Raw genomic sequence first — 21,869 nt, 5'->3', positions numbered from 1 at the left:
ATTTGAATTTAGTTTTTTCTTTAATTATTTTTGACAGTAGTAAATAATCTAACGTTAATCATTTCTACTTGTTTCGTTGCTATATTAAACGCGTACTCCTTTGATCCTGGTTTTTATTTATACTGTTGCTATACAAGTGTTGTTCATCATTACAGATACGATTTTTATTTTAATGAGTGTGGTCATTTTGTATATAAAGCAGGGCTCTATAATCCATTCTTTCATTGTGGCATTATTTGTGGGTTATTATTGTTGCGATGAACGACTAACAGGAAGTTCGTTGTGGTCATCATAATCTCAGTGTTAATTAACAAATATGACCATTTCAGTCCATCCCAATAACGGTGACAACAGATGACTAATTTATATCTATAAAACACAATAATGCGTCTATATTTCCATTCGATAATGCATTCATAATGGTGCCCATTATTCACTATTAAGTGGTCCCTAATACGGCATCGATGTCTATTATTATTATTATTATTATTATTATTATTATTATTATTTCCTTAACTTAGAGAGGGTGAACAAATGCCCCCATTTTGTCATTTCGTGCACAATAAACAACATTCTTATCATTCTCTATTTTCAAATAAAATTGAGGTCCGTTGAGGTCCGCTACATCAGGTGATATAATTGGTCTCAAGAAGCAAACGACGTGCCATCAAGGAGAAAGTGTTGACAAGTATATGTGTTTGTAAGCTGCTCCAGCTGGCCACGTTATTACTAGGACACACAGTAAAGGCTTTGAAGAGCGGTGTTATTATACATTGTCTTCACAAGATGACACGTGTTTTACAAATATGAGATCACATGTCCCCAGTGTAATGACCTTAACTGCCTTGTTTACGTCAAAAGACCACATAAATGACATAAATCTACGTCGTTTTTGACCATTGCGGTCTGTTTAAATGGACAAATGGACAGTTAAGTGTGGCGGAAATTTAAACTCATTCCCAATATGTGGGTAAGGCAACTAAATGTTAAGTTTTATATCACGTCATATATCAAGCATCTCGTAAGCTGCTAGATTGTGCCTATATAATTTATTAAGAAATTGAAAATAACTAAAAATGTATTTCAGTGATACATAGCATGACAGTTACATGTATTTTTAACAATAACGGAAAAGTTACTCATGTGCCATTAAATACTAGATAGTATTAGAGATATATTAATTTCCTTACCCATGTTATAATATATGTGTATACTATGTACAGAGATCATCTTAATCGTCTGCCTTTTCCAAAGTTTCTCTTATAAAAAACATCCCCTAGCTTAAGATTGTTTGTATGGCATGTCCAAGCATTAATTACGCCATCGCATACCCAAGTATTTCGTTACACAATGACATTCAAAATAATGCCTTTTGTATCACTACATGATACAAGTATGTAAACCATGCAGCAGTGCAGTGTAACAGCTATGGAGCATGAATTCTCGTTTGGTATTATTATTATTATCAGTCTGTGATGTGATTTGAATCCTATTCATAGAGGGCACATGCACGTTTTTCCTATGGGCGTAAATACGTCATTCAATGGATAAAATATGGGCAAGGCTGATGCTTCCCACTTATAAACAATTTCAAACCAATACCACAAAAATGCTTAGTCATAATACACATATTGCCATGAAAATGGTTAACCCTTACTGACGATATGCAAATATGTGTGGTGGACCGGGCTTGTACATTTGCCATGATACGGGGCCATGGTAACGCGAATCTCGCGTGATCTCGACGATGTTGAGTTAACGTGAGCCATTTCACCATATGATTCAGCAAACGGGGTGGTGTGCACATAATAATATACATATAATAATATATCGTGTATAGGCCCAACTTACTCGTACTTATAATTTATATCATAGACCCCATTTCCATAGATTTTAGATCGATCTATCCCTGCGGGGAGTCTCACTAGATTACTGTCAGCTTAGCCGGCTTAAGCGTCTGTCCCGCCTACTGAAAGCTTTAAGGGGGTAATTAACTATGGTGCGCGCTCGGCTGACTGCAATTTAGCGTGAACCCCCAGGGAGTTAGGTCGATCTAAATCTTAATCTCTGGATCGATCTAAATCTCTGGGAATACACCCATAGAGTTGTTTCAAATCCCCCACGTCACTGCTTTCATTTCGTGACCAGTTCGGTACCATTATTGTATCTACACCACAGACAACATGGACATAATACTGCTAGAGATATAAACAATGTTAAAGTAGTCATGTTTCCATATTAGATATACGCAGACACATTCGCATTGTGAGCATTCTGTGCATCTACTCTTTCAGACACAGTTCCGCCGTACGAAGCTGCTCCTCCTTGTCCGTTAACTAACTGCGCCCCCTCGCGTCTAGTTTGACCGCGTGCTGTAGGTGCAACGAACAGAACACTACTTGGTCCAGTAACGGGGACGATAGACGGCACTGATGCAGAATAACGGGCGTCGTTGACTATTGGCTGCTCGTCGAGACGTCCTCGTTTTTTAGCTCGGTATCTGCAGAATCCGATGATTACAATTATCATTCCAACGATCAGAATGCCGCCCATGACACCGACTAGAATCCCTGTGTCATTGCCGTGTTCTTCACTTTCCTCGTTTCGGTGCACGGCTTTGAAATCACCATTTTCTACTGTACTTCCGGTATCCACCTCTTCCCTACTACTAGAGTTATCCTCCAATGTATAGGTACTTTTCTCGTCGTCTTTATCCTTTTCGTTTTCCTGATCGTGTTCTTGTTTCTTTTCTTTGTCATGTTCACTTTCTTTTTCTTTTTCTTTATCTTTATTTTTTTCCTTTTCAGTTTTTGTTTCTCCATCGGCCGGCTCGTGTTCCTTCACCTCGCCATCAGTGGAGTTCGTTGGGGCTGGATCGTTGCCTGGGTCACAGTCTAAAAGGAAGACGGAAAAATAATAATCATAAATTTCGAGCAAGAAAGACAGAAGCATAAGTGAGCAAAATATATGAAGTAGACTAATCCTGAATGATGACATTGTAAAAGAAGACCAAGAGGAATACGGTTAGAAAATACGGCGGGGTAAATTCTCATTTGAAGATTGACCAAATTGTTGTTATAAATACAATGTAAAAGTGAATGCAGAAAAGTAAATATATTATAATTAAATATAACCATCAAACGCACCCAAAGCACATGAGCTGTTCCCAATGAAGAGAGCTCTGAGAGCGTGTTTGCTCTGTTTACACTGCCAGTAGCCCGCCTCCTCTCCACACAGGTACTTAGCCGCATCATAGCCACATTTCACCAAGGCACTCATATCACTGGAATTATAACGTACAGAAAATGAATGGATAAAGACTGCGTTACATACTACTCAGTAGTACCATGCAGTCCTCCATGAGATACACATGCTGGATACTATCCGTTATGATAAGCCCATATTCACTTGCATGTTGAATATTATCCGCGCTGATAGACCCATACTTAGTTCTGTTAAGCCCATACCCACTAGCAGGTTGAATATTATCCGGTCTCATAACCACGTACTCACTTGCATGTTGGGTATTGTCCTCCCTGATAACCCCATACTTGTATGCTGGATACTAGCCGTTACGATAACTCCATACTTACTAACATGCTGGATACCATCCGCTCTGATAACCCCATACTTACTAACATGTTGGATACTATCCGTTCTGATAACTCCATACTTACAAGCATGTTGGATACTATCCGTTCTGATAACACCATACTTACAAGCATGTTGGATACTCCCCGTTTGCCGCCTCTATGTTTACTGTTGCAAAGAAGTTCCCCAGGCACGCGTCGGTCGCCCCTATGTATTCAGATGCTTCGAAACATTCCTCTACCTTTTTGTAATCTAATAGGGGAAAAAGAGATTGAAATATTTCTGTCAAAATTGAAGAACAGAACTCAAAACAAAACATGTAACTATATATTAAATATTTCGCTGCAATTTGTGTTTATACGGGTAAGCAAGTTTATGGAACAAATAATTTTCATTAAAACTTCCACGCAATATATTTTACTCTGCCCCTGCTTACTGGGGGTATACATATATCCGGCCCTGACTCCAGGTGAGACGCTGTCGTCTGCTCACCTTCCAAGCCGTCCTCACACAGAAAATCAAAGGCGTCCTCCATGGCATCAATCTGCCTCTCCACCAATGGCGGACACGTCTCCTTCAGCGGTTTAAAGCAATCTTCAGACTCCTCGTAATGGCTGGAAGAAAGGTGCATTTCTCAGGACATATAGGCCTACCTGACATTGGGGGCCAGTTTTACCACAGAACATTTATCTTTTAAGACTTTAAAAAATCTGTCTTAAATTTGAGCCTGCATTTTAGTCTGCCTTGTTCCAAGTCAAATCACTATCAGTCGACCAACATGTGATATTACAGCTTTACCATTTAAAAAGAAACACATGGCTTAATTAAGCGTAAGATTTTAATGAACCACTTTATATTACTTTGATTTATCCTGGCTTTAAGTACATATAAATTTACGCGTTTTTTATGTTTTGAACAACTCTCTGTATTTAATTACGGTCTTTTATGATATAACACCGGCGCACTATTCTATAAAAGCACTTTGAAGTCATAAACTGCACTCTGTAGAATGTTTAAGTTGAACATTCCTCTGAGATTCGAAGAGTATTTCGATTTTTGAAATAACAGTATCTATAAATAAATAAATATTATTAAGTTGTTAAATATATAATTGATAATACTTTTATTAGTTATTAAAAATATCAGTGCACCACCTACTCGCAGAGTGTCTTGAGGGCGTTCTCTCGGTATCTAGGAAAGAGGTCAGAGAGCACATCAAGGGAATAGCGTCTCATAGGGGCCATACACTCTGCCACCTGGCCATCGCTGCACATCTGACTGCGACCACCTGAAAATTCAGTAGGATGTAGTGCACATATAGTAGTAGTAGTAGTAGTTGTTGTGGTAGTTGTAGTAGTAGTACCGTCAGTAGTAGTCGTAGTTGTAGTGATTGTAGTAGTAGAACTAGTAATATCAGAGGCGGATCCAGGATTATTTGAAGGGACCAAAAAAAATTAGATACTTTAGAGGGAGAACGGTATCATTTGGGACGGTTTAGAAATATGATTCAGCTAGTCAAAATTCGAATTTCAAGAAGGGACCATTGCTGTAATTATTTCAGAAATCGAAGGAGGGGGGGGGGGGGTGTCAGCACCCCTGGTATACCCCGCCTTAAAATCCGCCATGAAAATTTTCTATAGGATGTACCACAGGACTCCAATTTCACTCTATAGGAGTTCTAACGGGCGTCCTAAAGGATTCCTGTCAAGGAAATATGTTCCATAGGACCCTGTAGGGTTTTTATTTGGGCCAATTTCTTGTAGAACATCTTATGGGATCCTATAGGAAATTTCTGTTGGGGAAACGGCACATGTAGTATTAGCAGCAGGAGGAGGCGAAAAAGCGGGCGTAGCAGTTACCGGGTATTGCCATTGTTATTATATATAGTACATGTAGGATCCATTGTGTGTATGTATGTGTGTATAAGTGATAAAGTGTGTGTGTGTGTGTGTGTGTGTGTGTGAAATGCACAGTTAATAAATTTCTAGAATCATGCACACTCCCTACAATGAGTGTTTAAACAAACTTAAGACCAATACAGTTCTACTGAGTAACCTGTGTTATATAAAATACACAACAGAAAAGAGCAATCTCATGTCTTCAAGGTTAATGTATGTACACACGCACAACAACTGAATAACTTTGCTCAAAGTGACACTCATAACAACTGTTACATGCATATTTCTCAACAGTTCTTTATCTTGTGCATATTTTCGAGCAAAGTTAGAATCACGAAAGAAATAATAAAGTTAGTCAACCAACGACAAAATGTCTCTTCTATTTAAATGCTTGCAATTCCTACTTACCTGTTACAGCGGTAACAAGACACAACAAAAACAAGCTCCACACCATCTTGCCAAGGCTGCGATACAACACAGGTCAACTGTCACCCTTTACGTCACGGATGCTCCACCAACGTCTTGTCAACAACAAAAAGAAGGCGTAGGCTCCACACGGACACAATCCCCAACAGCTGTCTGTACACAGTCCCACACAACCCAGATTACAGTGCCGCTGTGGGGTTCACTACATATATCCGTCCAACCTTTTGAAAGCCGCACAAACACTTAAGACAGTTATCCGAAGTTCGAAAACACGACCGCAAAATATTGACGCAACTCTGTACAATTTTGCGCCACAGAGGCACGTGCAGGGACCCGCCAAGTGACGATCTGTGGACTAAGTAGTCTGGCATGGCATCTCGCCCTGAGAGGAATCTTGAGAGACGTCGCGGCTAGACAGATGTGCTGGGAATACGGTGCGGGACAGGTGGGGAGATGAAAAGGTACCTCTTCGTGCTCTGGGCACTAGGAACGGAGGCGATGACTTTCTGCACGAGAATAGCATCGTTATCATTTACTGGTTTAGTTGCTGTTGTCTATATTATACTCTGCAGGGTATGTATATTAGTTTCGTGTAGGCCTATACCTTTCGTATTGTCTCCGGATTTTAATATGCGCACAGTATAAACACGCCTCCTTCAAATTGCATTTTTACACGCAATGAAATTACGACCAATGAAATGTCCCGCGGGTTGAGCTAGGCGGGAAAAATTGGATAATATGGCCTTAAAATATATATTGATGGGGTTTGTTTTAATTCTGCCTCAATAGAGTGACTATGTTAGTGCCAGATAATTCTACCTCAGGATTGTGACAAAGTAGGTATTAGGTAATTTTTAAGGACGCCAACAAATAAAATACCGTATACATGTACGAGACACTGACAAAGATCTGTAAAAAAAGACCTCAAATAAAATTTGAAATCTGCTTTGAATAGTTAAAATATAGGTTATTTCACTTGCAACATCTTTTAATGAGCATTAACAGCAAATCATCTTAGTGACATAATTAAGTATATATTTGTTTGTGAAAGGGTCTGAATAACATTGCTATAGTTGGGAACTCTTTTTTACCTCCAAAACACCGGAGAGATCGACTACACAATGACGACGACTTGATTAATGATAAACTTAAGCTATTGGACCTTTAACCACATGTGCCATTCGTTGTTGAAGGTAACTTAAGTGCGGGAGTTAAAGATCTTTTAGACTACATTCCACGTGTAACAGTAGACTTTATATTTTAATATTTCATTTAAAAATGGAAATACAGACCACCCCAGCGACACATTCTCTTTGCCATGCAAAAACACTTTAAATCCTGAGCGATACCACTCGCCATCATTAACTTTTTAACAAAGAAAGGTCCCGTTAAACATTTGTTGCTCAAGTCATGAACTAATGATCGAATAAAAAAGACGTTAGAGAAGACTTCATAGATATTTATGGCGGTGGTCTTTTTGTCTCAGAATTGACATTCACACGATAGAAAAGAAAATGCATTTATAAACTTAATCTCCCTGGAATGATGAATTCAGATTTATACTATAACGTAATACTTAAGAACCGAATGGACTACTTGCTTGTCAGATAAATATTTGTTAATAATCATAATGTCTGACGAGAACAAAGAGAGTATTTTCTCACTGACAAAAAAACCTTATTAAACGCTTTTTAAGGACTGATATATGTAGTTAAGCTATAATGACAAAAATAGCAATAGTAACTATACACCAGATTTATTTAGACTTGTGCGATTGATATATCTTAATCAAATCGATTGATGCATCTTTTTTTTTCAGAAGTTTTGTTATTTACAACTTACCAAACTTTTAGTTTTTCACTTTAAATTCCTTATTTACATTTTAGATAATACATTAGAGATGAAAACATTATCAAGTGAAACAATGAATAAATATAATGTGTGCGTTTAAAAACCTTCAGACCAGCATGTGAAAGGAACGCATTAAAGTATAAGTTGACACCTGAATACTGAACCTTTGATATCTGCAGTTTTTAAGAATTTTCTGAATATTAATTCTTTCAAATGATGTTCTTATTTTAGTATGCATGCATTTAAAGATAAACGTTTATATAATATTTAGCGCGATGATAACGAAAATGCTTTAACTGATATTCATCAAATAAAGATATAATTATTGGGAACTAAGTGCATTTAATCTGATAAAGTCGTGATATCTAAACATGAATGTGCTGGTGACGCCAAAACAATAAAACCAAAGAAGTTAAATCATTATCCTGTCAGTCAACATTCCTCACGAGTATTATCATCTTTCCTCCAAACAACGTAGTGTAAATAGATCCGGTATTAAACCGACGATAAATGTGTCTCAGATCATTTTCCGCTCACTGACTCAGCTGTCGTAAAAAAGTGTTTTAAGTTGACAGGTCTCCTGTTTAAACACTAAGTTGACAGAAATACTTATTCTGCAAGGTAATCGTTTAACTTCATATTTATGTACAGATCCAGTAAAGGCGCAAATGGTGACGCCATACAAACTCGTTGCAAAGAGAGAGAAAAGGTGACGGTTCAACTTCTCTGCACAACGTGTTAAAAACGTGACACGTTCATTTTTAACCGCAGGTTTTATAACAACCTTGCGTGTTGTACTGTATTACAGAATAAGAAATCGTTAAGTGTCAAACTTTAAGCGATCTCTAGACACATTCTCCCGTAGTTGCTGTATCCTTGGCAACACTCGTTAACACGAGTTGCACAGCTGAAAGATAAACAAACGTAAAAATAAAGACACATATTGATAAAAAATATCCTAAAATGACAAATGGATTAAACACTGACTCAATTAATGAATTAATCAGTAAATTAAACAAGCATTGAATTTACCTTGAATAATACATCATTTGTCAATGTATAGAAAAATGAATTAATGAACGAAAGAATAAATGAACTTAAGAGCACGAATGATATCGTCTTCCAATATCAACTGTGCAATGGCCAGCCCATACTTACTTAGCTTGCCTCTGGGTCCGGCCCCACCATCCCCACCAGAAGGCGCTGTAACGTGGACACGGTTTCTGTTGAATTGTCTCACAGGGGGCGCTGCTGCCGCATGCCTCTGTCTCCACCTGGTGGTGAGAATTGCTGAAGACAAGAGCACAGGAAGAGATTGAGAGCGATGCCTAGTGTGTAAGACGACGTTCATGGTGAATATTGAATTTTGACCCTAATGTGACGATCATTTATCAAGTTATGTTTCAAAGAATATGTATTTGAAACAAATGTCTCTCGGCATGAAACAGTGTAGGGAAGACAGTGTAAATATGATGTATACGCTGGGTGATCCAGTAAACTTAAAAGTAAGGAGAATATTATTATTATTAGTTTTCTATTCACTTATTCTGTCTGCTTGTGCATATTATTTTGTAGAGAATAATTGAGGAATTAATTGTCGTGCGTCCCCTCTCACCTGCATTCTACGCGGTCCTTGTTCAAGCAGGTCCTGAACCTCGTGCGCTGACCACACCCAAACCCTCCACAGGTCTTGCTGCATGATGACCACGATGACCACGTGGTCCAGTTTGGGACTAGAAGGAAGAAACAGACCTAAATATAGGTTTGCTGGGGTTGCCTTGCCAATATCTTTGGCCCAAGGAATTCCGAAAAACAAAAGTCACACGCAAGCGGATTTCTTATCTAGAACCCCTCCAACTGTCTTTTTTTCTCACAGGAGGAAAAATTATTGGCTTTGTACAAATGAAGTTTCATGAAAGAAGCGTTTGCAAATTAGTTGACAGTTTGTAAAACCGTCTTATTGTCAAGGTTAATGGGAATCATCTGAGATTAGGAGAAAAGTGGGAGCAGAAAAAAACTAGCGCGTCAATGAAGGAAAGTGGGCAGAATTTACCCACTGCTATGTTTCCTGTTGTTTTCCCTTAAGTTCTGTAAAATAACAGGTTATTGCGAAACAGTGCGATTTCATCATATTTCGCGACTCACTCACTAGCATATTTCACGAATTTTGCTTTCCAAGACGATATTCTAAATGTGTTTTACCCTATTGCCAAAAGATTGCCCCCACGTTTCTCAGACCACGCTTTTTTGTCTACTATGACGTCTCGTGAAACCGCCAGCCTCGTTTTAGGCATTCTCAGATGATTCTCATTATCATTTGTTCTCAGTCCACAGAATAGCTACAGTTAACGTACTTTCGCATGCCACGGGGCCCTCCAGATGTCGCTCTATCCTCTCGAGATCGGTCTCCAGTCCCGAGGTAGGGGCTTCTGCGTACACAGGAAACGCGTTGCTGCAGCAGAAGCTTTCAGTTTTGTTGCATCTGGAGGAAGAAGATACTTGTTATGCGTCACTATCAGGGATTTGTATTTCCTTGTTCTTTCGCTAGCACTACAGTACGTTCTTATTTAATTCTTTTTTAATTGTTTTCGTAAACTTTTACACCACCCACCCCACATGCCACTTTAAGACCCCATTCCCAGAGATTAGTTCGATCCAACTAGATCGACCTAACTCCCTGGGGGTTCACGCTAAATAGCTGTCAGCCGAGCGGGCACGAAGGTTAATTACCCCCTTACACCTTGTAGAAGGCGGGACGGACATTTAAGCCGGATTATCTGACAGTAATCTAGTGAGACTCCCCACGGGGATAGATCGATCTAAAATCTATGGGAATGCACCCTAATACTCACTTGGTCACCTGTGGACACGCCACTGACATTGTTCCTCCGCCCATAAAATTAGGCCGTCTGTGGATGCACCGTTTCATTACGATGCAGTCGGCGTCTTGCAGCATTCTCTCACAAGTCCTGACCTTTGTCCCCGGCACCGCCCCTGCCCCGCACCCGCCACAGCCAGGAGAGGTCGTATTCAAGGAAGAAGGCGCCAGTAAAGCTTTCTGTTTCGTCAGGTCCTGAAGAGAGTATACGGAGTATAACTATAAATATAAGATTGTGTTTTGATGGAGAAATGATGATCCCCCGCTGCTTATCTTTCTTTTTTACCTCTCTTTCTCTTTCCCTCTCTCCCTCCCCCTCTCTTTCACACACTCTATCTTTGTATAAATCTTCTTCGTATTCTTTATCTTTTCACCTTTTACAATAAACCGGGCTGACTTGACGTAGGCTGCACGCTCTAGTTCAAGTCCTACATGTACGTATGACGTCAAACTCTTAGTCTACGTCAGTTGATTTTTTATGACAGCGATAATAAACATATCAATAATTTTCATATTTATGAATTATTTTCATTATTTGCATTATGACCGTAGCTGCCCATTGTTTTCGCTTTCTGTTTTGACTGCTCTGGTATCAGAAAATCCCCCCAAAATGATATCTTATCCTCAGATGACTTTTGATATTACGCCATCCACATGTTTTCTATCAAGAAATTAAAAACACGTTTTAGTAATTTTTTTGCTTTGACGATAGTTCTGTGTCTATGTCGGAGCAACCCTTATCAGAACTGAATCACGTGGACAGTTGTGAGTCATCAATTGTAGTCAAAGGCATACGTTTAGTTTTATAAAATGTCAAAATGATTAATTGATTTGGAATTTTCATGTCTTAAATAGGCACCACCTTTTTTTCCTTTTGATAAATACGAATGATTTAATCGATGAATCAAAATACGACAATACAAAGAGGTGTAGAGTTCTACTAATCTTTGGATAAACCAAGAAGGTGCACGTTTACGTATATGTATGTTTATTTATACGTTCTACCTGTATTAACGATGGCAGCCTGGCATCTCATCTGAAACTCTTTAAGGACATGTTGTGTTGTTAAACGATTTCGTAGAAATAAGTAGACTTTACTTGAACCAAAATGTTAATAAGCAGGATGTAAGCAAAATATACATTTTAGTCAGACAAACGGTTTTCACGTCAGACGACATCGCCAGCCGCCACGAGGCACGCGGAAAAGTCGTGGACGCGTGACAGGACAGGACCGCACCTCACCGGTGGCTGGAAACGGAGACATTAGTTTTTTTCTTACGCATGATCCCATCAGAAACCCCTATAATAATTTTATTTAAATGTAATATTATTATTATTATTATCATTATTATTACTATTATTATTATTGTTATTATCTTTTTGGAGCAATATTGTCTAAAAGTTATAACGGCTGACAAAGTATATTCCTTTGTAATTTTACTCGTGTTAATATTATGTTTTTTCAAATAGGGGGTCTGTATAGTAGACGAGACGTTCGCAACAGGAAAAATATTTTTAAAAAGGCAATGTTTTTACGAAGCTTTGTCAACTTATCTTTGTCTTCGGGGTCAACTTGTCTTCCTTTTAAGCGCCCCGTCGTGGTCCCGGCGACGTCAACCACACCAATGTATAACACCAATGAGACAAAGTATACGTTGATGCGGTACTGCGGTCTTCCTTGTAACACATTATAACCGCGAAGTGGTCGATCGTTCGCTTTCAATAGCTTGGTATAGTTATCACCGTGTTTTCGTATAACGATTTTTAGAAATCATAAACGTAGTTATACATGTATTAAGTCAACAGACTTTTTATTGTTGTGCTTTGTATTTTTTTTTTTTTTTTAGATCTTTATAGTTCAATATATGGTAGTTAGGGGGTCTCACAACATTTGCTGAAACGGCGCAATTATATGATAAAACTAGAGTGGATTTATTCTGTCCAACGCTGCTAGTTTACACACAGCACTGCAGAGTATAAACAGCGTTTTCGAAAAAAAAATCCGTTTTCTGTTGAGGGGGGGGGGGGGGGGGGGGGGGGGTAAAAGATTTGTTCAGCTTAAACTAATTTTCTCGTAAAACGTGTGCAGATACGGCGGTAATATTCATAATAAGGGAGGCTAGCTGTTCTTCATCTTATTGTTGTCTCGTATCTGCCACTGCACCGATGTATTGAACGTAAAACTATACCATACCGCTGTTACATACAATTTACGGAAGTTTTGTGAAAGAGATCCCACTTATGACTCATTTTTAATTCAACAGCTGAGAATTAATTTACGGGCTGCACTCTTCAGGTTCCAACCGGAATAAAATATTTCTCCTCGGGTGTAAAAAAAAATGAGGTCGTGATCCTACATAATATAGAACGAACTGTTGTTTTAGTTTTACTTTTATGTTATGAGAATCAGCAATGGTTGATGTAAATAGAACGTCGAGATGCTAGTCTGCGTCTTAAAACAGCGTCACGAACAATGGTGCAAGTTTAACTTTGGGCAAAGGTCGTCAAAATAAACTTATTCATCTTCTTGTCCTATTTTAAGTCATAATTGTCAGTCTTTTAAAATTTGCTGGGAATTTGATGCTACGAACTTATTATTTAAAATACGCGACCAAAGACCAGTGCTTAATCTTATAAGCATCAAAAGCTATCCTCGGTAAAAGGAATAAACACATGTTTTTATCAACGTTATTAACGAGCTGCTTCTATGGTAAATAGAATTTTTTTTCTTAAGAAACTAAACTTGTTTTTACATAAAAATCAATGGTTTGAGCTTCAAAACGGGTTTAGTCTATTTAAAAGACAAATTATGTCTTATACGGAAAACCTATTTGATCACGCTGTTACCAGTCAAAACAATCCTGAAAACGACTTACTTGTGGCACTCCGTTAATCAAACCCACGACCAAGGCAACGACTGCTAAAACACCAGCGCTTGTTAACACCATCATGAACTGCTTAAAACTTCTACAGTTAAGACAGGTGAATGCGTAGTTCACTGTTTGAGGTATCGGCGGCCTCAAGTATCGTGACTGTCCACACCTGATGCTCAGTTTCTTCGAAATCCAAATGTTTACATGGTTTATATATATACACCCCACTTCCCGGAAGACAGCAGGTCGTATGATCCGTTAATCGGGGGCTCGGTGTTACTATTATATCAATGGACGAAAATTGCTTCGTCACGGCGAGTGAGTATCCCGAGCCTATCGGCGATTATTTTTAACCGCAGCCGTGGATATTTTTTATTGCTGTGGGTTGTCGGGAATATGGACCAAAGCCACTAAAGATAGGAGATTGTAGTGATTTTATTATTCCCGCGGTTTACCTAATTGTCTGTCCTTTGTGTCGTGATTGTAAAGGCAGTGCCGCGTTTCTTGTCCTATTTATTTCGATTTATCTAGCAACTCACTTAACCCGTTTTTTGTCATTCTGTTGGGATAATCATAAATTGTTCGGTCATCCCTGCCCCCAAGAAATGATAATAAATAATCATGCGTATATGTACATGTATGTGGAATATATCAACGACTGTCCAGAAAGTAACTAATCCAACTGACTGAAAATAGAGTAAATTGCAGGACCATGATCGTCGATGCCTGCACCAGGTCTGACACTTGAAGAGAAAGAGAGAAATATGTAAATAATAATAATAATAATAATAATAATAATAATAATAATAATAATAGTAATAATAATAACAGATAAAATTAAGACAAAAGTTTAAATATGTCGCTAGTTATGGAAACGGTGGATCGGTGTACTGTTTTCACATCGATTTAAACTGTGTATTAAGAAATAATCCTCTGTCCCCATTGTAAATAAGGAGAAAGACGCACAAGGGAGAAAGAAAATAGTTACAAGTTACAACAATAACGACAGTGGGCTTCCGTAAGTTCCGTTAAATACAGGGAGGTGTGCATTCTTTGTCACATCCGGGTACTGCACTGAATTAGTACGCGTGTACTTTATGGATGAACCTAATAACGTCCCTCCGTTCTCTCTTCCGTGTGCCAGATACAACCGGATAATGTTCAGATATGGACATAATAAACACGCGCCCACAATACGGATAAGCCTTAATTATAACATGTTATAGGTAATCGAAAGAAAGTTTAAATGAGTGACTGAAAAAGAGGAAATCATAAATAAAAAATAATAAATAAATATATCTAAATCGAAGGATGTTCAAAAAATACTGTACAGTTGATAGCTAATATGTGCATCTTCACCGATTGCAAAAAATAAAAACAATGAGAAGAAGAAGAGGAATCAAATAAATTAAAGAATAGGGAGTAATTGAGTGCATGTTTAATTTCTTTCAGAGTCAACAAGGGAAGAAATTTCTTAAGTGTTGGGAAAAGTTTGAAAATATCAAAGTCACCTATACTTTTATTTGATTTGTTAATTTCAAAATAGAATTGTTATTTACTGTCACGTTTTCTGTCCCGTTTTCTAACACGTACCAACAGAGTTTTTGATATGATCCAGGTATGAATAATTCAAATTATTTTTAAGATATTTTATTGAAAATGAGAATCTTAGAAATTACCTAATAAGGAAATACTGAATGGTTGAATGCAACATGAGAATGGAAATATTTTAGTAATCATTTAGACAATGGAAAGAAAACAAGTAATAACGTGATCAGTGATGAGAAATAGAGAATAAACATTATTGAATTTGTATGAAAAGTTAGTCGATGAATCAATGCTTGAAAGCTCTAGGTCGTCGTTATCGTCATTTTCATAGAAAGAAAGAAAAAAAAATGAAAATGAAAGAAAGAAAGAAAAAAACTGAAGAACTGATTAGGATACTACATATCAACATTTCACAGTCACAAAAAAAAATAAATAAATAAAAATAAATAAATAAATAAATAAATAAATAAATAAATAAATAAATAAATAAAATAAAACAAAATAAATAAAAGCTTTGAACCGTATTATTGTAGAGAACTGGTACCCTTTTCTTTGACACATACGCATCCTAACCAAACTCAGATTACTCACGTTCACACGGCTATATGTTATTTCTGTGACATAATTACCTGGCCATCTATGAGCAATAGGATATAATCATCCTTTTATTTGCTTGATGCTATCATAGGGAGTCATACTTCTGGACACTGCCATTCATTCATTCATTCATTCATTCATAATTGCATAGATAATTAATAATAATTCATTTACATTTAGATCTCTCTGTGTGTGTGTGTGTGTGTGTGTGTGTGTGTGTGTGCATGTGTGTGTGTGTATGTGTGTGTGTGTCTTTTTTATGGAAGGAGGGGGTTATCAACGGCTGTCCATACCCTCGGCATTGCCGTCAGTCCTCAGTCCTGGTTTCTCTTCTCTATTGTCGTGTATGTGTCATAAGCTGGTAATACCACGAACAGCTCTTCGCTTCCCGGAACTCGCGGTGGCTGGAAGATCGTTTTAACCAAGGACGTATATTGAATAAATATGTCCTTGTTTTAATCAATGTGTAATAAGGATGGTTGTTTAAACCAGTGTGTTAGAGGATCGTTCAGGTCAATGTGTAGTATAGGATCTGTGCTTCAGGCCGATTGGACTGGATAGAGGTGGGTATAAAGGAGGTAGAAATTAGATAAATAAATAAATAGAATTGAGTATTTATCAGCCAAGGGGAAAATTGAACAGTTATATCAAAGTCCATTTAAATTAAGTTTATTTTCTATCGGTATTCATTTAAGCAATGAAACAATCTCCGTTAAACGTTTTGGTTGATTAAAAAAAAAACAAAAAAAAAACGAATTATTATATGAACACTATTAGCAAAGAGATAAAGATATCAATGATTAAAATAAGAGCAACGAAAAGAGAACTATGTCGACCTTATCAGATTATTTAGTAGAATTTTGCTAAGCTACAATTCATATAACTACATTATTATGACTCCATATATGACCGACATCTTTCAATCAAAATTATATAGTAATGCGTCAGAAATAGAACAAGCCCCATCTAGGCAGCTTAGAACATTTATTTAGCTTCCTATGTTAGGTCAACACAAGAACCCCAGAATGTACACAATGGGCATCCGCTTTCCTCCGGAAGATAAGAGAGGTGATGCACTGGGACAGCACAGGTACAGCGGCCCCACGGTTTACCACGGTTGTGGAGCGTCTTGACCAGGTGCGTTTTGTATCGGTGGTTGTTCGTTTTCATTAACAACTATAAACATTCCTCTAGCTGATCGGGTTGGAAAAAAGCCGTCTAGAGATTTGGGAGTCAGACGACAGGTTTGTGAGTTCAAATTTATTTCCCTAAAAGCTAACCTATAACCCCGTTTCTCTCTTTAACCATGGGTTCCACAATACCGCGTTAATCCAATACGAGACTGACAAAACCTGTTACTCCATTCATTTTCATAATCACCCAATATACTAGTACGGTACAGGTACCGGTACATGTCCGGTTGTACAGGGTACTTTGATCTGCATCCTTGGGTTTATTTCATTCAAAATTGGAATTTTTAGGGGGCTTCTATTAATGAGTATAATAGCAGTTTATAAAGCAATGAAAAAATAATGTACCTTCTATTTCTGTGAAAGTTTCTTATGAAAGTTTCTTTGAGACTAGGAATCCTTTAGGACACTATGGGCCAGTAGAAAACACGTCTTAAAGACCATGTAGGATTTCGGGTAAATTTCTCATACTGGTATAGGGTCCTATAGCTAGCTAGGACACTTACTAGTACCCGGTATCATAAACAGAAAGGAGCAGCCCAAAAGAAATTCCGGTCAAATATTCTTATAGGGTGTCCTATAGGACCCTACCAGTGTACGAAATTTCCTACATGTAGATCGCAATAATGATGATAATAATAATGATAATGAAAATAATGATAATGCAAATAATAATAATAATAATAATAATAATAATAATAATAATAATAATAATAATAATAATAATAATGCATGTAGAGATCATCAACCTCATGGCAGAGGCCCCTGTGTTGCTGTCGGCCGTGGTGTGCCAGTATAAACAGTGTGGCCAGGATACAGCAGGAGAAGATAGGACAGAGGTCAGGACCTTTGAACCAGAACAGACAGGTATGGAATAAAAAAATAGAATTATTCTTTGCTTAGAGACTGTAAATAACACGAGTAAAACATAACGTCTGGTTCACCATCTATTGACCTTGGACAAGGAAGCTATGGTTAACCCTCGGAAGCTGGAGGCGCTGGACGCAGTTGAGTGTGTGTGTGTGTGTGTGTGTGTGTGTGTGCGGGAGGTTGGGGGTGGATCCTGATGGAAACTGCTTTTCGACCTTTGCGGTGGTAGCACGATTCATCTATCGTAAGTATGTAGTATGTATTGGCATTAATATATTAGCGTACCTTATAAGGACCGAGTACTACTACAGTACAACATTGTGCCGTGATGACCGATGTTTGACAGTGTCTGGTCTGTTACTTTATCATTTGAACATTTTAACCTCCTTTGTTTTATTTTATTTTATTTTGTTTGTTTATTTTTTTTATTCGATTTTTTTTTTTGTTTCATTCTGTTCTATTTTATTTTTCTCTGCCTTCTTATCAGAAAAATTAAAAGGAATGACCGAAAGCCTGAAGAGATGAATGAACATTTGTCGTAAGTGAAAAATATAACATGGGAAAATTATAATTTATAACTGATTTTAATAGTTTTTATCTTAGATTTTATTATTTAAGTACAATTTTGCTGTTTTTCTTAAAAAAATAGGACTGAAGGAAACCAAAGCTCTTGTAAACTGGCATGCTTCTGGCGACGCCACCTTTCACAGGAGATGCTGGGTAGAATTGACTGAGAAGTGCAAACGGACGGAAGATGGCGTTAGTGCAGAGGAGATCAAAATGATAAAAGAGGCAAAGAAAACGGCAGAATATTTTGATTGTGATGAGAGAGTGAAGTCGGAAGCGAAGAGGGTGTCTCAAATGATAATGACCTCCAGCCACTGTATAGCTTTTACAGGTGCGTGGAAATAGTCGGTGAACTTATTTTTTTTTACAGAATGTATATTCTTTGAAGCATTTGTAGGCGTATACTGGCACTGTACATATGCCGTATCCAGCCACTGTTCGCGCCATGAAATCGCGGCTCGAGTCATTAGTTCGGCGTTCGCAACCACAAACGAAAATTTCGTTTTTAAGGCCTGTTTCGGAGATATGTGAGATAACCTGTTGCATTATTTTTATTCATTTTACTCAACTTTCATCATTTTTACGCTCTGCATTGTTAACTACATAGCAGCGAATGATGTGTTTTTTTAGCGTTAATACTGTAACAAACCATCCTGAGCGTTCCAGAACAGTTTTTACTTATTTCCTTATATTGTTTCAGGTGCTGGAATCTCTACCTCTGCTGGGATCGGTGACTTTCGGGGTAAAACTGGGAAGTGGACGGAAAAAGACAGGGCTAAGGCAACAGGTATTATTAAGTCTATTTTCAGTTGCTTAGGCATCAGGTATTATTAAATTTTTATACTGAAAATTGCATGTGTTTACCTATTCACTTTTCGAACTGTCATTTAAATGTATAATTGACGTTCACCCCTATTAATTTTCTTTCCGCCAGGCAAGCCTACGAAAAGCAAAGGCAAGCGTCCCAAAGGAAACAAAGGGGTGATATTTGAGAACCTGCGCCCTACCTACACCCACGAGGCTCTGTGTAAACTGCTGCAGATGGGTCTCCTAAGATACGTAATCAGCCAGAACACAGACGGACTGCACAGGTGAGGTGTCCACGTATAGCCATGCCATGCCATATTTTATTGATACCCTCAGGTGAGGCAGACCTTTCATGTATATCCATGCCATGCCCAATTTTATTGATACCCTCAGGTGAGGCAGACCTTTCATGTATATCCATGCCATGCCCAATTTTATTGATACCCACAGGTAAGGCAGCCCTTTCATGTATATCACTGTCATGCCCAATTTTATTGATACCCACAGGTGAGGCGACCCATCCTCGAATATTTATCTCTCGAACTATAAAGATATACATGGCAGGTCTTTGCCCCAAGACTAATTTCAAGAAGAGAGTTTTTCATCGAATTATACCAATTAGGACTTTATTCCTTTTGTTTCTTGTACAGGCTCTCAGGGATTCCCAGAGACAGTATATCAGAGCTTCATGGGAATTCGTTTCACGAGAAGTGTGAGAAGTGCGGCGCCCGTTATGAGCGTCCGTACCGCGTTAAGTCCCGCATGGAGAACGTTGTTCCTAAGAAGTGTAAGAACTGTCGGATCAACCACAGGACAGGGCGAAAGTGCGAGAGAAAGGTGAGCGTTTGAAAACAGCTGTATTTTGGGGAATTTAGGGGTCATCCATTTTTATAATCATTTGCACAGGAGTGGACTTTTTTGAGACCCTTCTCAATTCAGAGAGTCCAAAGTGTAAAGCTAATATTATGAACCCTGCAATTTGGATCATCATTTTTCTTATTTTTCAAAAAAGTATAGATTTTATTACCCTCAACCCCTTGGGTATGGTTTGTGAAACTGATTTAAATGGTTGACCCCTAAGTACATGTAGGCTCACCTAAGACCGTGAAGTTAATAAAACATACGTACACTGTACACACATACACTCGTGCTAATAAGGTGTCGTCGTGTCGTCGCGCTTTAATTCACGAATTCGGGACTGGTAAAATGATCTGGGTCATTCTTTCGTTCCAGGGATGTGACGGTTACTTAATGAACACAATCATCAACTTTGGAGACGACTTGGAAGATGAGCCCATGGACCGCGCCTCTGAGCATGCGCAGAAAAACGACTTGGTACTTTGTCTGGGGACATCGCTTACCGTGTCACCGGCCAACGAGTTGGTCGAAGAGGGAAAGAAGCCGGTTCGGATGTTGATTTGTAATAGGTACATGTCAGTGTGCCCACTTGTTCCCAGAATATATTGCTTTAAAATGCAAATGACTCGGAAAACATGGTCAGAAAATTTCGCCAATTTATCTAGTCCTACTACTAAGTATTATTTATCTCTCGAACTATAAAGAAAGGAAGTCAAGTTCCCCTCCCATCTCTCGTTTCTTCTTCTTCTCTTCTCTCTCTCTGTCTCTCTCTCTCTCTCTCTCTCGCTCACACACACACACACACACACACACACTTGAATACTAGTAATTTCCTTTTGTCATCTTGGTGTATTTCAGGCAACCAACGGACTTTGATCCCATGTGTTATAAAATTAACTCGGAAACAAAATCCCAGGTCGGTTCCAGGGTGTTTGGAGACTGTGATCACCTAATGAGAGAGGTCATGAAGTGCATTCTACCCCAGGATGCATTGCAGGAGTGGGAAGATGGGCGGGAGGACCGGATGGAAGAATATAACAAACAGAGAGAGTCTGTAGATTAGATGAGAGTGAAACGAGGTTCATCGTTTGAAGACGTTTTGCAACCCGCCACTCCAAGCAAAATTTTGAGTTCTGATGATATCTCAGTGCATGCAGTTTTTTGTGCAATATCAATGTTTATTCGTTTTATTTTTCGTCATTATTGTAACTTTTGATGTGATTGCGGTTTTTGTTATTATTACTATTATTATTATGAAAATATGACAGTTTTGTGCTCCATAATAAAGTACTAATATGGTTGTATGAAACTTTTTGGGCAAAAAAATAAATCACCCTTCATTTTTCTTTTTTTCACATTTGTACTGTCGTTTGGCATAACATTGCAAAGTGATCGCCGTCAATCAGAAATATTTGAACTGTGAACAATGTGCAGTACTGATTGGAAACTACTAGTGTGTTGAATGGCAGTGTCCACTGGGTTTTCTTGACCTATTTTCCGCACTCTACATCTTTAATATATTATTTTTTTTTTTTGGGGGGGGGGGTCATACCGAATTATGGCTTTAGTCTTCCCTGTTCATGAACTAATGTGCAGGACGGTATAAAGTTAAAGACCATATATCATGAAAAGGTGAAAAACCAAGTTTAGACAAGGTCATGTTGCATGAAAAATTTAATTTTATTATTATTATTATTATTATTATTATATAAATATATAGAAAAACACAACACATTCCATTTGAGCTGTCAGGGCCGTTGGCTGCGGAGAGGGGGTGGCACGGCGTGTGCACCGACCCCCCTCCTCCCCCAGATTATTGAAATGAAATTTTGGGGTTCTGTATGTAAAGACTTTAGTCTTTTCTATCATGAACTTGAACAGCTCCCGACACCCCACCCTAGCATTTCCTTTATCC

The 21,869-nt window shown here is 38.2% G+C and overlaps 3 protein-coding genes across 7 annotated transcripts; 1 reads left to right on the top strand and 2 right to left on the bottom strand.

Annotated features, from left to right (window-relative positions):
• Positions 1-744: 744 nt before the first annotated feature.
• LOC106179000 (uncharacterized) lies at positions 745-6,640 on the bottom strand. Its single transcript, XM_013562454.2, has 6 exons — positions 5,898-6,640; positions 4,750-4,879; positions 4,084-4,205; positions 3,720-3,843; positions 3,147-3,283; positions 745-2,894 (listed from the first exon to the last, which is right to left on the bottom strand). The coding sequence occupies exons 1-6, from the start codon at positions 5,941-5,943 to the stop codon at positions 2,239-2,241; spliced, it is 1,215 nt and encodes a 404-aa protein (XP_013417908.2). The 5' UTR covers positions 5,944-6,640; the 3' UTR covers positions 745-2,238.
• Positions 6,641-7,655: 1,015 nt separating this feature from the next.
• Positions 7,656-13,723, bottom strand: LOC106163923 (uncharacterized). The gene is made up of 6 exons (XM_013541641.3): positions 13,521-13,723; positions 10,619-10,839; positions 10,121-10,248; positions 9,382-9,499; positions 8,925-9,056; positions 7,656-8,673 (listed from the first exon to the last, which is right to left on the bottom strand). The coding sequence occupies exons 1-6, from the start codon at positions 13,593-13,595 to the stop codon at positions 8,601-8,603; spliced, it is 747 nt and encodes a 248-aa protein (XP_013397095.2). The 5' UTR covers positions 13,596-13,723; the 3' UTR covers positions 7,656-8,600.
• Positions 13,724-15,898: 2,175 nt separating this feature from the next.
• On the top strand, positions 15,899-21,796 carry LOC106163921 (NAD-dependent protein deacetylase Sirt6). Of its 5 annotated transcripts, none has more exons than XM_086994217.1 (9): positions 15,899-16,225; positions 16,668-16,799; positions 17,591-17,719; positions 18,372-18,620; positions 18,990-19,076; positions 19,224-19,380; positions 19,747-19,933; positions 20,330-20,523; positions 20,813-21,796. In XM_086994217.1, the coding sequence occupies exons 3-9, from the start codon at positions 17,605-17,607 to the stop codon at positions 21,015-21,017; spliced, it is 1,194 nt and encodes a 397-aa protein (XP_086850343.1). In that variant the 5' UTR covers positions 15,899-16,225; positions 16,668-16,799; positions 17,591-17,604; the 3' UTR covers positions 21,018-21,796. The 5 variants fall into 5 exon arrangements, with proteins under 5 accessions (XP_086850343.1, XP_086850344.1, XP_086850341.1 ...); XM_086994215.1 differs by having other exon boundaries at positions 15,900-16,225; positions 16,668-16,906; XM_086994218.1 differs by lacking the exon at positions 16,668-16,799.
• The last annotated feature ends 73 nt before the right edge of the window (positions 21,797-21,869 follow it).

Source organism: Lingula anatina, chromosome 8 (genome assembly GCF_051362555.1).
Source record: "Lingula anatina isolate TDL-2025a chromosome 8, LinAna3.0, whole genome shotgun sequence".
Classification (NCBI taxonomy): domain Eukaryota; kingdom Metazoa; phylum Brachiopoda; class Lingulata; order Lingulida; family Lingulidae; genus Lingula; species Lingula anatina.
The sequence above is the reverse complement of the archived record's forward strand: the minus strand, read 5'-3'. Positions and strand labels throughout refer to the sequence as shown.

Coding starts and splice junctions, on each gene's coding strand:
- LOC106179000 (XM_013562454.2), bottom strand. CDS start 5,943: ATGGTGTGGAGCTTGTTTTTGTTGTGTCTTGTTACCGCTGTAACAG. Junction 3,844..4,083: donor GTGTGAGGACGGCTTGGAAG/GTGAGCAGACGA, acceptor TTCCCCTATTAG/ATTACAAAAAGGTAGAGGAA. Junction 2,895..3,146: donor GAACAGCTCATGTGCTTTGG/GTGCGTTTGATG, acceptor TCTTCCTTTTAG/ACTGTGACCCAGGCAACGAT.
- LOC106163921 (XM_086994218.1), top strand. CDS start 17,605: ATGGCAGAGGCCCCTGTGTTGCTGTCGGCCGTGGTGTGCCAGTATAAA. Junction 18,621..18,989: donor CCACTGTATAGCTTTTACAG/GTGCGTGGAAAT, acceptor ATATTGTTTCAG/GTGCTGGAATCTCTACCTCT. Junction 19,381..19,746: donor AACACAGACGGACTGCACAG/GTGAGGTGTCCA, acceptor TTTCTTGTACAG/GCTCTCAGGGATTCCCAGAG.
- LOC106163923 (XM_013541641.3), bottom strand. CDS start 13,595: ATGATGGTGTTAACAAGCGCTGGTGTTTTAGCAGTCGTTGCCTTGGTC. Junction 10,249..10,618: donor GCGTGTCCACAGGTGACCAA/GTGAGTATTAGG, acceptor TTCTTCCTCCAG/ATGCAACAAAACTGAAAGCT. Junction 9,500..10,120: donor GGGCCCCGTGGCATGCGAAA/GTACGTTAACTG, acceptor TCTTCCTTCTAG/TCCCAAACTGGACCACGTGG.